Below are 18,590 nucleotides of genomic sequence, written 5' to 3'. Positions count from 1 at the left end.
TAAAGAAAATCGCGCCGGAGATGGAAGCAGGGAGAGGAGAATAAGATCAAATAAACGAGAGGCAGCGGGGGGAAAGTGAGAGTAAGAGAGAGAGGCTTGGTTGACACATAAAACAAAGATGAGACACCTAGAGAGAGAGGGAGAGATAGGCGATTGTGGAGAAGAGGCTGTTGCTGGAAAATGTAGATAGACACCTCGGAGGGAGAGAAGATAGAAGCGAAGGGATCCAGTGTGTGGAGGGGCCAGAGAGGAGGAGGAAGACAGAAGAGGGGGAAGACAGAGGAGGAGGAGGGGGAGCTAAAGAGGAGGGGAGGGGACGAGACAAGCAAGGGAGGACCAGAGCGAGGAGAGAGAGAGGCAGATACGGAGGTCCACAGACAGCGGCGTGCAGAGCGCAGACTGGCCATTGACGCTGCAGTTGGATTGAACACACATGCACAGACACACACACACACACACCCCTGAGGAGTGTATGAGACATGCCCAGGCTGCTTTCCATGGACACACACACACTGGCAAGGCACCAGAGAGGAAATACAGCACATCCCAGAGCCTGAGGAGTCATGGAGAGCAGCATGTTTTTTGGTGAGTTTGTATTTATATGTGTTCACATGCATCATTTCATCCTTGTGTGTGTCCGCAGATTCCTTCACCTAAGAGTGTTTGTTTTGACTTGTTCTGGTTACTGAGAGCACGGACAGGAGAAGCGCTGGTTTACATTAAAGGCAAAACAGTGTGAAGTTACCCACTAGGGAGATTCTGTTTTTTATTTTGTGTGTGTGTTCACTGCATGGGTTTTATCACAGTCAAATGCACAGTATAAGTGCACACTCCCCCCTCTCCTAGATGTAAATGGATTCCAGCCCGCCTGTATCTTGTTCTTGAAACTAAAAAAGATGGATGTGGGGAGCCGGGTGCTGTTACAGGGAAGTTGCACACTGAGGAATCCCAAAACTGTTGAATGAACCTGCTCCTCAGGTAACCCCCTTTTGTGTTGCTCATGTTCTGGTTTATTGGACTGAATCCCAGGTGGTGTTGCTGCTGAGAATACAAGCTTCGGATTTCATTGTGACCAGCTGACTGTTCGTAGGAATTCAAGTAAGATCAGAGATGGCAGCACTGGGAGCCACTTGATATTCTCATCTGTATAGTATATTTACAGAAATCGAAGGAAAGGCCCCTTCCATTCGTTTTTTATGGAGGAGACTAGAGGAGGCTTAGGAAGACTTAATGCGCAAGTGGCTTCTCGTCAAGTGCTCTTCTCACGGCTGGCTTACAGTCACATAGGAGGAATAATTACACAGGGATCCGGAGTTCTGAGGGGGTGATTTGTTAAATGAAAAACTATTTTTTTCTTTTTCATCCCGGGGATTAAAGTGATCTGAAGTTACAGACTGTGGCTTGTAAGTGCGAGAAGGATTTTCTCTTGTTATGCCATACACAGAGAAGGAGGGGGTTGGGGGGGGGGGGGTTGCTGGTGGCTTATAAATGAATATGCTGTCAGGTGCAGAGACAGCTTCAGCTCTTTGAGAATCGACCGCCGACGTCAGTCAGGTGCGCAGCTTCTGGAAAGCAAAGAATGGATGGGTTTGGACATTGTCCCATTTTTTAACCTGAAATCAAACGAAGAGAGTTGGTGATGTTTCTTTTCATACGTTTTTTTGTCTGACAAAGAACCAACTTGTCTCCAGGGCTCAATGTGAAGCAAACAACAAGAGGAGTAAAGGTCACTGTGTTTGTGTACAGGAGCTGCATTGCTTTAACATTTATGAATCCTTAGTGCACAACCGCACTGCACTCCAGAGAGAAAATAGATGGTATCTGTTAAAAGATTAATAACACTGCTTGTTCAGCAACTCTGCATTGCTGCTACCTAATTGGAACACGTTTTTTGTTAAAGTAATTATTATCCGGTGATATATCATCGACTCTTGACCTCTTTTAAACACGACAAGAATATAAACAGATCAAAAGAAAATGCTCCTCTTGCATACATCAAAAGAAGGCCGTAAAAAGAGCCGTAACCCAGCAGGCTAATAGGTCTTTAGTTGGTGCTGCAATCATACAAGCTATTAGTGTTGTTTCGTCCAGGGCCCGGAGGAAAACGATCCTGTGTGTCTGGCTTTGTGGTCGGCGTTAAATGGCACGTAAACATATTTTTGGTTAACCTCAGATTACAGAGCACATAGGAAGTGATTTTTGGGTCTGGTTCAGAGACAGCTGTGTTTATTAGCGAGCCTCAGTCATGACAGCAGCAAAAGCTACAGTATGCTAATCTGGAGAGGAGTTATGTACCTCGGAGCAAAGTGCATGCTGTATGCCACACGCTTGTGAGATTTATGGGATTTCTTACGAACACAGAGTTTATCCTGTAAAGGTTCATTGTAAAATCAGTGAAAGTTTAGCTTAAAAGCAAAAAAAAAAATAAGAATGCTTTAAATCTGTCCTTCTTGTTCACTTTGTTCGATTTAATAGGGGTGAAATGATCTTATCCTCCTCGCTGGAAGCGTGGTACTGATCTCAGAGCGTGCTAAGGGCCGCAGAATACAATCAGCACACTCCAGGAAAACACAAAGGTGTTAATCACATCTGAAGCGTCATCAGCATACAAATTACTTTCAGAGAAATTCAGATTTATCTAATAATTGGATTTATGTTTGCTGAGGGAAAAGGAATGATGTGCCAGAGCAAGCTTTTTATTTGGAGGCTCTCCGGCGGTGTGGACTCTCAGTCTCTCTGGGCAGATCTTATCAGGGGAGCAGCCAGGTTCAGGACACTAAAAGGAGGCGGACGGTGGAGCAGAGCGGAGCAAGATGATTAATTATTAATGCCAGACGGCGTCCTCCAGACATCATTTTAACTCTCCCCCTCTCTCGACATAATGCCGCAGGAGTAAAAAAGCGCTTCAGCCCAGATAAGGGAATCTTTGAGGAAGGGCAATGCAGAGGACAGCCGTGTCTGAAACACACCCTGATGTACAGTACACACATCCTGTCCAATGAACTGCTCGTATTGTCTTACACTGTATAAACTGCATCATTAAACACAGCCTCAAAGAGAATAGATAAACAAAGGCCACTGGGTAAAAAAACTTTCATCAATTTTGATCTGTTTCAAATGTTTCTGGAAGTCAGATTTCATCTTAGTTTTGCATCGTTACACTTCTGGGCAAAGCAGGCAGAAAAGCAATTTAAAAAAGCCCTAGATTCAGTTTGTGTCAACTGGTTTGTGGTAATTTAATTAAAATTGTGTTTTAGAATATGCACCCCTAAAGCATTATATCATCTGACATGATAAGAGCTTTTAAAGCTGCGTTACTTTGTTTCGTTTGGCTACTCTGAGAGAAGCTGGAAAACACACGTTTAATATATTAATGCCTTATAAATTTGTTATGGGTAATGTGTTAGCAAACTGTTTACACATCCAGCAAACATCGAGGAACATTAACATTCATTTCGAGTCATGTCTCTGGTGATGTGAAGACCGTACGTGCAATTCACTTTCCTTCCAGCTCTGTTTTGTCTCTTTAGCTGCCAAATGTTTACAGGCTAGTCCCTGACTTTGACAATTGGTGCTGGGCAGGGGGCATAGAGTCGTTTTCTGGCTTTTTTGCTAAAAACAGCTGCCTGTGGTATCTGGAATTGATGCAGACAAGATCGGATTGAACAAAACAGTTGTACAAAAACTACTTTTGAGACTTTTAATATTTTAATAATATGCTTATATATTGCATATTTAGAAATTAATTCACGTGCAATTAAATGATAATGCAGAACAAGTAGTATTCCAGCAATGCATGCAGTACACAGAGAGGAGGGGTGGTGTGGCACCAATCAGCTGATTCTTTCTGAAGCACACTTTCAGGTAAATCACATTTTGATGATACATTTTTTATTGGAATTCCTGGTGTTTGTTGGTTCTAAGCAGCTTTCTGTGTGGCTTTAAATAAATCTGTGGCTACAATTTACATAGACAAACATTTCCCAACCTCACATTTCACTTTTAACCACCACATACCTCCTCTCGGTCGCTGCATGAGAAGCTCATAGTGAGAAATTGTCCCTCAGATACGAGACTTCATTCCCTATGTAAATAAATGAGTGCAGGGGGACATGGTACAGATGGGGCAATGACATATAACCAGGCTGTCATTTGAATTTATGATTTCTATTTGTTTGGCTTGAACTTGTTTTGATTACTTTGATTTGATAAATAAATGTTCCAGACTAAAAAACTGAATATAAGACTAGGCTAAAGGCAAAACTGTCTTTTTTTCCACATTTCCACACTTAACTCCCAGGCTGCTCAGACAGTCTCTTTTCAGTTATTTTAATGATTGTCGCCTGCTGACCTTTCACTCTCCCGAGCCACTCTCTATGCGAAGTAGATGACAGCGCATGCCGTGGAGACTCAGGCCACACGGGGCCCTGCACTCTGTCGACGGAGTCAAAATTTAGAAGCAGGCCACAGAACTCAAATATTAACATTTTTAAGCCAAACTCAAGTCAAATATTGACAGCTCTAACAAAGTGATAATTGCGGTTGCCATCTGTGCTTCTGTGCCAGAGCCTGCTGTAAAAGGATTTTTCTGCATTAGTGTTGAAGCATCTTGAAGTCCGTGTGTCAGACTCAGGGTTAAAGATCAGAATAGCAGCCAGGGCTAATTTCTCTGCTCTGCCTAATATCTTTTTTCAGCATTTACTGGTGATGACAGATGATCAGGCTGAAAGCGTTGAAACTGTTGCTGCAGGCTGGAATGTGACTTTTTGTTCAGGCATGTTTTTCTGGATTGCGATTGTTGCGTGTTATCTTTTACAAAGGTAGACAAAATAAAAAATATGTTTGCCTTATTTTACCTCGAACGGGGGGTGGAAGGTATATGAGGTGAACGAGGTTAAATCCAGTGACAATTAAATTGAGGAAGAATAAGTATTACTCAAACACTGTCTCTATTTTACAGCTACTGTATAGTATACTTCTCCTTCACCAACCTTCAATACTTTAAACCGCAATACTATTTGGTAACTATAGTAACTACTTGCTTTACAAATGTTGCTGTTTAGCCATGCAGCATCGTGTCTCGAAGGATGGCAATGATCAATTTCTTCTTTCCTTCTTCTGCAAGTGAGGACTTAGTGTGATAGAAAGTTCATAAAAGTTATTCTTAGTCAGTTAGTTTTTTTATCAGCCTTTTTTGGATCCTGTGGTTCAGTGGGTTCACTTCTTTTGTCCAGACGGAAATATCTCAACACGTATTGAATAGATTGTCACAAAATTTGGGGAAAACTACGATGCCTTTTATATCAAAATTGTAAGTTGTCCTCAAATGTGGTTTACTTCCAATCCCTGCTAAACTAATTGAGTGCTGAATAGCATATTCATTGCCCATGTGTGCTCTTGTGTCTACACATGGTGCGTTCAGGCACCGTTTTGAATGTGGGTTACCCTCAGTTTAGCAGCTCTCAGAACCAAACATGGAGTCACTGTAGTTGCACCTGAAATGGATGAAGTGTGTATAGCTTGTGGGAAATATAGGCAGGATTATATATGCTGGATTGTGCAAGAAACACATCTGTTCCCAGCATGGTATAGAATATCTTTTATTCAGAACATATGATCAACGTTTAAAATGTGATGTGTTGTTAAAAATCTAACTACACACGATAAAAGAAAGTAGTTTAAATAGTTCTTCTTTGCCCAGGTACAACATTAAAAAGAAAAAGTATCACGTTACTATTATTTAAAAGGTACAGAAGGCACAATGTACTTCCAACCATGTTCCTTTTACGGAAGGGACATTTTAAGTGCAAGATGAATACTCATATGGAGTGTTTTAAGCTTATTCTTGTAGGGTCTGAATAGGATACTTCTTCAAGCGGCTACAGTGTCAATACAAAACACTTAAGACTGTAATGTGAAACTAATCATCTCTGTGTGATGTTTTGTCATAAAGGACTCCAGTCGTTATGACACATCATATTTCATCTCCTATCACTCAGCAAACCAAACATGACCCTATCGTAAAAATTCACATTTCAGTTTGTCAGTCTTCATCTCGCTGCAGACTAATCCCCCACATCAGCCCTGGTGTCTTTGAACGGCCTGTTTTGACTGTCGGGCCGTGAGTGCTGGATTTGGCCGGCGCGTGGTGAGGCGTGCTTGTGGGTTGACGTCAGGCCGGCATGTCGAGAGATGGCATGGTTGGATGATCCCTACAGAATGACATGCTTTGCTAAAGTTGGGACGAAGACGTGCCTCCACATGAGAGACGGCATGTGTTCTTTTTCCAACAGATGGCAGCGCTCCGCGACTGGAGGGCGAAGACAGAGTGGGAGAAGGGGAGACAGTCTGTGGTTTCTCCCTTTTCTCCTCTTGTGTTTATGACTTTTATTTACCCCTTACCACAGCCTGGGGTCCAAAACGTGGCAAACCGTGTTTTTATTTGTCTCAAGACGGCGGTTTGATACAGTATCTGCCAGCGCTTTAGAGCCATGCTGGCCCAGAGTCCCACTGTTGTTAAATGTGCAGCAATAAAGAAATCATCCCTCTGGTTCTCATTACAGCTTCGTGAAATGGCTTCTTTAATTCCTAATGTTTTGGAGGGCTATGACGGTTTTCTTTGCCTTTTTTTCATCCTGTAGTGTTGAAATCAGCCGTGTGCTGTTTCCAATTGTGGGTTTTAAAGCGCTCTGCTGGCGTGGCGCACTCACATGACAATAAAAGTAAAGTATTTACTTTGTTTTTCCTAGAGATGTGACGGCCTGCTTTGCCATTAACTCATCTCAGAAGACAAACTGTGCCTGTTGCAGTCATTCCACATCAGCTCTTTGTGGGGACAAGTCAGAATGAGAACATCTGTTTTGGAGAGATTAACATCATCGCTGTATCACTTATCATCTGCATCTACAGTTTATTCCCAGTGCATTATGTAGGTCTGACTGTGATTTAAAGAAGAAACTAAATCCAGAATTCTTGAGTCTTAAGTCAATTGATCACAGACACAATCTTTGAGCCAATGGAGACCATTCTCCTAATCGTTAAAGGGTTGCCAAACCTCCGAATGTACACATACTTCAATAATAGCTGAGAGGAAAAAATTGACCTTTTTAATTTTGTCCAAACATCAGGCATTCAGCGTCAAAGCATGAAAACTATAAACTATGAATAATTACGTTCTCAGAGACATCTCAAAGACATTTATGTAATCATATACTGATATTTTGAAATAAAACCATACAGAAATGCTGAAAAAGGTGCAAAATCTCTATTTATTTATTAAAGCATGGAAATTCACTCTTGACCTTGTATAATCTCAACCCCAGGTCTGACAAGTTATTCTGGAGCTTGCAACTCTGCTATTTAAAGCCTTGGAAAGCTCAGAAAACATAGACCTTCAGTTGATATTATTATGTCAAAAAAAATGATAAATGACATGATATACCCAAAAATGACGGAAAGAAAATGAAGGTATTGGGAGTTTGTGATGTATAATAAAAACCTTGTTATAAAATGATGTCTTTTAAATGATGGAAATCCTCAGAAAGGAATGAGGTTCAAGGTTTTTCCAGTGTTGAAGCTTTAAAACCATCCAAATTGGAGATTTGGGGGATTTCCGTGCCTCCAGCTGAGATTCAACCCACTGTAGAACATCTGAAAAGTTGTTTTTACTCCTGGTATTAATATAAATCAAATCAACTCGCTGGAACTAATGTAAGGTATGCATACTTTGGCTGCCTTGTTAGCAGAGGAGGTAAATACTTGAATGTATGAGTAATACAGATAAGATGTTACACAGTGCAGAGACACATTGTTTTACAGACTAAACAAACACTCTGACGGTTCACTTGGAAGATTTCAGCTGAGCTTTGTTTCCCTGCTGCCATCTGCATATCAATATGTTGCCTTTGCTCTGCCTCCTACAGGTAACACATGTCAAAATGGCCTCATGCCCACCCTGGTGCGTCCCACCCTGCCTGGCATCCAGACCTCACTGGGCATGAAGCAGTTTTTCCCGTTTCCATTGGATACGGCCGCAGCGATCAGCCTCTTCCAAGGATTCAATGCGGTGAGTCTCATCTTTATCCTATATTTGTCACATGATCTGCTGCTGCTTTATGTTCAGGATTCCACATCTTTATTTAAAACCGTTATCACTGATTCAGCGCTGCACAGCTTCAAAGCATCGAGGTCTGACCTTCCTCAACCTCATTTTGTCAAGTTCATGCATCTCTTTTTTTTTTAAATAAAATATATATATAAAATGCACTCTCTGTTAGCCTGGGTACATCTAATGAAATATGTTTTGAATGCAAGACTATAAAGAAAAACATAAAAGGAATATTTGTAATGGTTCTGACAATCCACTTTAGAGGAGTACATTTCCGTCTGAGAGTATGTTTTGTTATGCAAATATGTATGCAATATGTAGAAGTCTCCACTGTGTTTTTCTATTATGGCAAACACATCGTTTTTCCTGAGACGCATTTGTGGAAAATGTGCAATTATTCTGATAGTGCACTTACTCTCCTGCCAGTTTGCATATTCAACTTTATCCTGGAGATGTATTGACAGCTCTGTCTTTAGACTCCAAGACCAAAACTCATTAATAGTTATTTATATCTTAAGAAATATGGCTGCTGAATGCAACTCATCTTCTTATTCATCTCCACATGTGTTTTTAATTTAAACCCAATACAGACATATATTTTACAATAGAAATTGCTGAAAGCCAGTTGGCAATTTACTCTAGTCTAAAACATTTATTTGAAATGTGCAGTAGGTGACGGAGTAATGACTAAGTAAGCCTTATCTCTGTGAGACATTCTGAGAGCGATGCACGTTTGTAAAACATGCTCCATGTTGCACTAATCTCCGTTTGGAAATTAATGACAATGAGCAATCATTTGAAACAATGACTGAATAATTGTAATTTTTAAAGCAAGGAAGCCACATTTTTCATAGCTTCTGGAGTATTAAACACATTTTCAATCAGATTTGAACAAGCCATTTTAATTGTGTATTCAGGTAAATCAAGATGGCCTGTTTTTTGTATTTTCCAACATTTTACAGACGATGAAATTGATGAATGGAAAAGAATAGTCTGCAGATTAGTCGATTATGAAAATAATAAATACGGTGTAGCCCTGAACACAGTAGCGATCCCTTCCTGTCATGATTCATTGTTGATGTTGCAATATTGTTATATATTAATTTCTATGTCTTTAAGTTGATGTGGAAAAGGATGCATCATGTTTAAAGATTTAAAAGACTCCCCTTATAGCTCATCGCTTTTTAAGCAGGCATGGAGACAAACTCTATACTAGACCCTTTCTCCAGAATCGAGAACTGATGTTAACAGCTTTCTGAAATGCAACGCTAGCATGTGGCTGCACAGACCTTATTGGATTCGCGATTGTTGAGGCACTACCTTTTTTAATGGAGCACTCATCCACTATGCACTTACTGTACCAGGACTCACACGTACACTCGTATGGATCTATTGATTCTTCTTTTAAAAGCAGAAAGTAATTATGAAGAAATATGTGGCCATGTGCAGCTCGTATCTTCAAGGCCATCAAAACAACACGAGGACTCCTGGTAAAAAGAAAAACCCTGACAGATAAAAGTCTAAAAGCTTTTTTTGTTCAGTGTCTTCTTTTGAATTACATTGATAGCTCCATTTTTAAAATCTGTTGGAAAGAACGGGTTGAAATATGGAGCACAGCTGGATAAGAGTGAGGAAAAAAACACACATGAAGGAACAAAAGGAAAAGTGGGGACATCAAGGCGAGAACCCCAGATAACCCTTGATGATAGATGTTTTGTGAGAAATGTCAGGAATACTGGGCCCTTCTCTCGCCCCGTGTAATCTGTATTTAATAGACTTGTCTTCGGATAATGAGTAATACACTGGGAAGCCTCCAAGTGGTGGAAAGCTGATACTAGATTAACATGAAGTAATCACCTCTCATTCTCTGTCACACACACACACACACACACACACACACACACACACACACACACACACACACACACACACACACACACACACACACACACACACACACACACACACACACACACACACACACACACACACACACACACACACACACACACACACACACACACACACACACACACACACACACAGCATTCTTGCGCTTTCCTCTCATTCTCTCTCTGTTTTCCTTTTTGTCGCTTATTCTCTCAAACTTTTCTCACAGCTCCTGATTTATTTATAACCAGTTGTAAAAGCACGAGTTGACACCAGCCTCTGGTTTCACACATAACTTATTGGTTTACACTCTGCGGGCTTCCACTTTTTCAGCACTTTTAAAACCAGTGTAAGTTCGTTGTTTTAAGGGTACAACAAAGGAGCCTGTTGCAAGCTTGTGGGCCGTGTCTCTTTATGTGTTATGTGTGGTTTCATGGGTGGGAAAATATGTTTTACAAATCGTATTATAACCAATGTTAAGGAATAATTCTTCTAGATATCTAACCTTTTACTCTGACATATGTTATCTCCTTTAAGGAAAGGCCTTGGTGCCATATGTGTTGTTGTCACCAGTGTGAGACCGGTCAACTTGACTGGCACGTAGGGTAATTGTTGTGAGAACACTGAGGCACTTCTTTATCGGTGTTTGTGGGCTCTAGGATGTGAAATCCTTGAGGCCATGAACGTCGGACGCAGATGATTCAGTGTTTAGTCTACTCCTTCAGAGATGTTGATTTCTCTCTGTGAACCTGTTAAAAGGTCTAGCATAGAGAGAGGCTCTTCAGAATTGACGTGGCAACTCTACCGTGTGGTCAGAACCTCTGACTCTTTGATTTGTGATGTGAATCCTCCGGCCGATACTCTGAATAAACCCATCAGTGTTTGACATCAAAGCTCCAACTCTCACCGTGTCTCCTTCCTGAGTCGGTGACTCCATGCATTACTACACAGAAGTTTCCTCCACAACCAAGAGCTGAGATGTCAAATCAGTGCCACAGGGGAAAAGTCCTTGACTCAAATATTGAGTCAAGTTAAAGCAAACTTAGTGGCAACACATTGTACCTGAAGTGAACGTACTCTCTGTGAACATGTACCGTTAAATGTAACATTTGTTTCCAACCATAAATCGAGCAGGCCAAGTGGAATTACTAAAATATCCTCAAGATTAAAGGTGGGGTAGGTAATTTTGGAGAAACCAGCTCGAGGGCGCTAGAATTTGAAAATACACAACCGGAAAAAATCTGCCACTTCCTTACAGAGCCCCTCCTCCAACACACACGAACGCGCACATGACCAATGAGGGCACGAGATAAGTTTGTGCACAGATGGAAGGCTGACAGGCAGGTAGGCCATCCAGTTATTTTAGCCGGGCCGGCTAAAATGATTGGTCGTGCTTTTTACAGTATTACGGCTTCCACAGATGACATTTCTTTATGGATTTTTTGTCAAAGCACTTAAGATATTCATTGCTATCGGGATGTTAAGAGCATTCCATGGAATATAACAAAAAGTGTATCTCGAGCCGGTTTCTCAAACTTACCTACCCCACCTTTAAAGTATGCAAATAACTTTCTTGACTTTAACACAAAATGTTCTTCCTGCCTCCACATATGGGTAATATGGCTTCAGTCAAGCAGTGTATCAGAAGATGCAGATCTCTGATTGTAATTGCACACAGAAACCAAACAGCTGTTCGATTGACTGCAGCAGACTGTGATTTACGGATGAAGCTGAAGTTACTTTCCATCTGAACTCCCACTGACGGCACACTCTTAATATCTGCTGGAGATGAGGTCAGATATGCTTACGTGCCCTCAGGGCTCAATAAACATTTACACTCTCTTATTATAAAACAACATGAAATAATCCTATATATGATGACAGTTCTTCCATTAACACAATAACAGCACACTTCATCCCAGCAACACTCACATTATTGGATGTGTGTTTCACTTGTGGTGCAAAAGAAAAATAGAGAATACTAAAAGTGTGTGCGTGTCCACACCTGCATGAAATGGGACTAATAGCAAAGTCTCTTGTCGAGCTTTTGTGCAATCCTGTTCTGGATGCAGTGACTGACACTTCAAGGAAATCTTTAGCCGGAGGGAAAGAAAGACTTTTTGTTATCCAACTGCATATTCTCTCTCCCTCTCTCTTTTGTCCCTGGCGGGCCTCTTAATTCAAGGAAATGTAACAGAAAAATGTGGTTTCAAGACATAAAAAAACCCTTCATGCATGTAACTGCATGTGCTCAGAGACACACGGGAGTAAAAAGGTCTTTCTGGAGGCTCCAGTTTGAAAGGAGCTCTCAGACAAACAAAGTGATTCTGTAGTTCATAACAGAGAGGAAGATTGAGAGTGTTGTCTTGTGGTGGTCGTGCTTTTATTACCAGGTGTGGAGCCGTTGATGTGCTTCTTTATTTACACTCCTGTCTCTTCAGGCCTAACACAACCCTGACTGATTTGAATACAGTCTGATTTTAATAAATGGGTTATTCTAATTTGTCTTATTCTATTCAGGTATTGTTTTAATATAGTGTCATGCTTAAGTATCTATCCTTCTGCAGTCACCCATTGCCAGACAACTGCACTACATTCTCAATAATGTTTTGAGGGAAGCGTTTTATTGTGCCAGATTACGGTTGCCGTTTTAAACAGTTGGTTGAGTTGTAAAACAAAACCAAGCAAAACAAAAAGGCAATTAGACTAATTTGTTGGGTTTAGAAATAAAGATCATGGTTTGGCTTAAAATGGGTATGTAACAATTAGGTTACAGACGTAAATGTAGTCATGATGTTGCCACCACCATGTTGCTTCACTATTTTACTCTTGTTTCTTCCAGACAGGACGTTTAGAATTCAGGCCAAACTGTTCGATATTGGTTTCATCAGACCAGATAATCTTGTTTTTCACGGTCTGAGAATCCTTTAGGATCCCGGCCAGCGCTCTTACAGCGGCCCGTCTCCCTGGTTTGTTCAGCTCTAGGAAGAGTCCTGATTGTTCCAAACTTCCTCCAAATAGAAATGAAATAGGCTGGGCTAATAAAACGCTTCATGCAGTATTTTCTCTGCAGCCTCCTCTGTTCATTGTCGCAATTCTCTAAACTCTGCAGGATCGTCCCGTGACTTTGAGGCTTGTTCTTGATCTGATTTTCTTCGTCATCTGTGAGCTTACAGTCGTGTGTGTGTTCCAGAGGTGGGAAGTAACTAAGTACATTTACTCAAGTACGAACTTGTACTTTACTTGAGTATTTCAATGTTATGCTACTTTGTACTTCTACTCCACTACAATTCAGAGGTAAATGGTGTTCTTTTACTCCACTACATTAATTGTGTACCTTTAGTTACTTTACTTGGATTAATGTTGTGAAATATAATCAACACTTAAATAAGACTTCAGTAACACCTGGAGTAAAGTAACTGAGTAAAGGTACTGTGCAGTATACAAAGTAATTCAAGTTGGCTGCACCTTTACCAGCTTTGATAACCCTTTTCTTGTCTTAAAAAACACCCAAAGCATGATGAAGAAAACACAATATTCACATGAATATCTCTATTAAAAATCTAAAATGTACTTACTTTACATTAGATTTTCCATCGCATAATAATCATAGTTTATGAGATAAATTAAACCTTATTAATCCTCATAGGAATTGAAGGTATCATAGCAGCAACAGTTGTAAGAGAGACAGAAAAAACAGGATACGAGATATTGATAATTAAACAAATATACAATGTAATGGGGCATAATTACATATGTGAATAATTATGAATTTGATAAATATTGATAAAAGTCTATGTGCAAGTGTGCATGTCAGTGTAATATAATATTCTATTGTGGAGATTTAATCAATATGTACGCCTTAGTTGGACACATCAGAGTCAGTGGCCTTATATTCATTTATGGCAGCACCTCGGCTTGTCCTGTTGATAAATATATCAGTGACAGATCTTGATGAAATGAATCAAACATGTCTGTTGCAATCACAGTTTTCGGGCTCTGTCTAACGTAACATTCCTCATTTGTTTTCATATGATGAGGGAATAGATTCAATGTTTGCTTTATTTCTTTTTTTAGGGACAGAATGTGGATTAGGAGCAGCCTAAAACGAGAAATGATGACCAACCTGTCACAATGTATTACTTCCCTGCCGTAAGGAATTCAATGTATTTTCTCAACGTATAATGAGCTAATTAATCCTGCAACCGGAGTGAAATCAGTGAACTTAATCATCAAAATTGAACGCTAAAATCAGAATACCAAGCAACAGAAAAAGCGAGAATGGGTTTTGCAGGTTGAAAACAAGAGGCGAATCTCTCTGCCTTTTTATGTTGTTGAAGGCGGCCAGATCAGACAGAATTGTAAGCTTGACAGAAAAACATAAAGTGAATGGTAGATTTTATTTAATAGAACATTTTGAATGAAGGAAATCTCAAGTACCACACTCCCTCAAGGACTACTGTTTTTATCATGGTAAAAACCGTGTTTAGTCGTATAGCTCTGGGTATCCAGCAACATTCAACACTATTCCACCTTTATTCATCATACATCTTTTCAACTTCAGGCATTTAGGGCGCTTGTACAAAAACAAAAAAGGGCATAGAGTGCAACATTGAGGAGTTAAACAACTAGCCTCACTCATATTGCAACCTTTAAACGAGCCTTCCCACACACTCAGCCCCGCCTGCCTGAAACGCCTCCATTGGACTCCTTTGTTTACTTCCATAACACAATGAAATCACTATGTAACACTTGCGCTTCTATTGGTCAGCGCTCCAACACATTGTATGTGATAGGCAAAGAGGCGGGACAACTCTAAGAGGTTGACCAATCACAACAGAGCCGGCCAGCTAACCAATCAGAGCAGACTGGGCTCTGGTTTCAGACAGAGGGTGAAAAGAGGCGATGCAGCACAGGCAGTATGAGAACAATAAAGACCTTTTTGAACGTTAAAGTATGTAAACATGTCAAAGTAGAGGCACCAAATACAGTTATGAACCTGAACATCTGAATATTATGTCCTCTAAAAAAGCCCCTCCGTCTGATACCTGGGAACCTAAACCTACTGTATACTGTGTGTGTTGCTGTTGACCTGATTTGAAACTCAATGTCTTGAGGATGCCTTAAAGTTAATTTACAGCAAAGAGGCCATTCCATGGGGAAAGAAACAGAACGAGAGCTTTGAAGAACTTTTTGGATTGCTCTGCAACTTTCAATTGATTCAGTCGTGGAAGAGTTATTGAGATTGCCACCTCAAAAAGAAATGGAGCAAACGAGAGAAGAAAAAGGGGAGGAAAGGAGGGAGAGCTCAACAGGAACGGCTGAGTTTTGGAGTGTAATGAAAGGGAAAAGTGAACGGGGCAAAAGTAGTTTTCAGTTTAACAGAGTGGTCGAGGTGTGTGAGTGTGTGCGTGTGTGTGTCTTTCTTTGGCCCGGAAAATAAGATCTATCTTGCCCGGAGCTTACATTTGTCTTGAAGAAACAATACAACCTCCATTTCCCCCTGCAGAGTAATCAGGAATGTGATTTATCGATTCTGTGCGCAGATCTACACGCTGGGAAATTGCTTTGTAGTCCTGCAGCAGCAATGACACAGAGGCCTCCGTGTGCTCCCACGACAGCATCACAGTCCATTTAAATGTGTACCCACCCTCGCTAAGTCAATGTTAGCTTCGATGGCTGTAATGTGCTTTTTCGACAAAGCACATAACGCAGTGAAGTCAGAGGAATCCTATTGTGCGTTCACGGCACTAAAAGCAAATATCCCATTGGTTTGTCCATGGTCGATGTAAGGTGACAGTGGGGCACTTCCAAGAATCAAATCCCCGATGTGTTTACTGTCAGTCAGATGATGGGCTCATTGATGGCTGTTTGAAGGAACAGTTGAGCTCTGTAGGTGAGATTAACCTTGTTTTACGGGTCAGAAAAGAAACAGTTGGTGAGTTTTTCAGCGTGAAATTTCATCTGCACCTGTGTCCAAAGCTCTCCATAGCAACAGAAGCTGAGGCTCATCTGTATTGTAGTATTATGGGATGGCCAATTACCAAACAGCCGAAAACAGTTTATCATGTATTTGAGATGTGTTTATATATTGACAATATGTAATGTGAACATTTGTAATAATTATCACTAGACTCGGCTGCTTCTCTCGGCTCTTTGAAGCATTTTAGCATCTCTCTGCTCTACGATTGATTTTAAAGCCCTAAACATTACTGCTTTAGTTCTCGCTCAATGTTTTCATCATCTGTATTTATCCGATAATATGACCTTTTGAATTGCAGCTGAACATCGAGAGATTCCCACTCCAAATGAGGGCTAATGTTGCTGTTTTTCTGCTGGATATGTGAATGGGCTGTTGTCAACACGCCTAGCCGTAACACCTAGAGATGAAGTGATTACAACTGGAAGCAATATTATCATGTCTTACAATAACGTCAAAAAGTTATTATCCGATACCTATGGTATTGTTACATTATCGAAGAGACTATTCCGTTTAGTTGGATATCATCTAAGTACAATCTTTAAAAAAGGATCCAGCATAGTACAACTACTTCAGTACTTATTTTTTACTTTTAATGTTGACTTTCAAATGAAGAATGATCACCCAAATCATGCTCTGTGTGAAGATGAAATAAAAAGAACAAAGCACGAGTCGGGGCTGTTTTGCATACTCTCATTTGATTTACACATGTCCCATAAACATCTGATGGACTCAATAAAATGTATCCCAGTGGGAAGCGTGCGAGTGCACCAAACAACGGGAAATGATCAAAGCTTTAGAGCGAGCGGGACCACCACGCTGCTCCCCTCCAGCGAGTCACACCTGCTGGAGTGGAGTGGAGTGGATATCTGTCTAATGTGCAACGCAGCGGCCCTTATCATTTAGCCCGTGCTCTGGGGCTTTTTAACCCCCTGAACTGAGTGGAAGCTTTATGTTGGCGGAGCTCGTCTCTATGTGTTCTCCCACGATAATATTTCACTCTCTCTGGATAGCTGCCAGCTCTCCGCGCTCTCTCCTGTGGAATGCAGAGATAATAGTGGGGAGCTCAAGATTTTTTATGGAGGAGCTTAGAGCCAACTTCCCAGGCGAGTTGTGCCGATGCTACAGTCCAGTGTCTCATCCTTGTCTCTGTGACCTACTGGTACTCCACACCAGTCAGGATAACAACTTTAAAACTCCTCTGGGTGTTTGAATTCCGTGAAATGTCAACCACGGTGCGATAACTGATGAACACAGGTTTGAGTTGAAGGACAGTGATGTGTATTTGTTTCTCTCCTGTGTTTTAGTGCACATAGTCTGCACATCAGAGGCTTGGATGTAGGAGAGGAATGGAAGATAGAAGCAATCTGTTTTTGCTTATTTGCCATGTGCTTGAGGTTCTTTGAGGCGATAACAAAAATATGTCAGCTTTAAATCCCCATCTGCTCATCCTAAAATGGGGAAAACGACTCAATTTAAAGATTCAAGAATTTATTTTGCCGTTAAAAGCAGCACTTTATTTGATTTTAAGTTTGTGAGAGAATGATGAGCAGCATTTCTGTAAACAACATTAAAAGCAGCGGACCTAGACAATATCTACACAGTTTGAGGTTTATAGAAACTGCCACCTGTAGTTCATTTAAAACTGATCTGAAGGCACATGAGCATTACAAATAGCCAGAGTTTGTTAAGTTTAAGGCCAATTGTGGTTAAACCCCTGCTGAGTGGATGCAATTAAAATAGAAGTCGCATTAGGTAACATTACTCTAGATTAGACTACGCACTCCAGTCTAGTCAACAGTTGAATACACTTTACTGTCAGATGTCAAAATGTGTGTATATTTCCTACCAAACACAAAAGTGCAGATAATTAAAGAAAGTTGATGATGTAAAACTGCTCCACGAGTGAAAGCCGTTCCCATCATATTGAAGAACGTTTTGCTTCTGTCACATCTAAAGGCTTTAGTTCGCAAGAAAAAACCTGAAACTCATCAATTAATATTTTTGTCTCACTACTGAAATACTGGATGGTTTTACCTCGTCAGGCTGCTGAAAATTATTAAACATCACTCTTTTATTCAAACCGTTAGTCAAAATCTCTTTCCTTTAAAAGCTCACAAGCCAAAAGGTTGGGAAATGATTGCCCTGGATGACGTTGTGATATTATGGCTGGGTTCAATTTGGATGTTTACAGGAAGAGTAGTTAATGTTCATATTATTATCTTCTTCTCTCTCACGTTAACAGCCCGTCTCACTGGAGGCCTGCCGCTACTTAGCCAGAAAAGTTATCGTTTGTCTTTGCCCATTGAGGCTTAACTCATCCGGGGATTGTTTCTGCCTCAAAGAAATGTTTATATCAGTGAAATATAACAAACTGCACATTGCAAACACATGCAAACCGTGTGCTATTACCCTTAAAGACAGCTGTGTGACTTTCCCAGAGCTGAACATACTCTGTCTCTGACATCTGTCCCTCAGTAATCTCCTTAACTTTGTGTGTGTGCCAGCGTTGGACTTGCGTTGTGCCGTGTTTTAATGTCAAAACAAAACCAGCTGGAGCGTGAGTGCAAGGAGTTCGCACCTGCAACGCCATTGTTCCCATAATGAAAAGCA

General features: G+C 40.7%; 1 protein-coding gene across 2 annotated transcripts in view; it reads left to right on the top strand.

Annotated features, from left to right (window-relative positions):
• The first annotated feature begins 258 nt into the window (after positions 1 to 258).
• The window catches only part of znf385d (zinc finger protein 385D), a 69,200-nt gene continuing 50,868 nt past the window's right edge, over positions 259 to 18,590 (top strand). The window contains exons 1-2 of one of the 2 annotated variants that reach the window (XM_034153370.1): positions 259 to 585; positions 7,923 to 8,065. In XM_034153370.1, coding sequence (XP_034009261.1) covers positions 564 to 585; positions 7,923 to 8,065 — 165 coding nt within the window. In that variant the 5' untranslated portion in view covers positions 259 to 563. The remainder of the gene's footprint in view (positions 586 to 7,922; positions 8,066 to 18,590) is intronic. The other variant, XM_034153371.1, reaches the window with a different exon arrangement.

The sequence above is a fragment of the Trematomus bernacchii genome, unplaced genomic scaffold (genome assembly GCF_902827165.1).
Source record: "Trematomus bernacchii unplaced genomic scaffold, fTreBer1.1, whole genome shotgun sequence".
Lineage (NCBI taxonomy): Eukaryota > Metazoa > Chordata > Actinopteri > Perciformes > Nototheniidae > Trematomus > Trematomus bernacchii.
The sequence above is the reverse complement of the archived record's forward strand: the minus strand, read 5'-3'. Positions and strand labels throughout refer to the sequence as shown.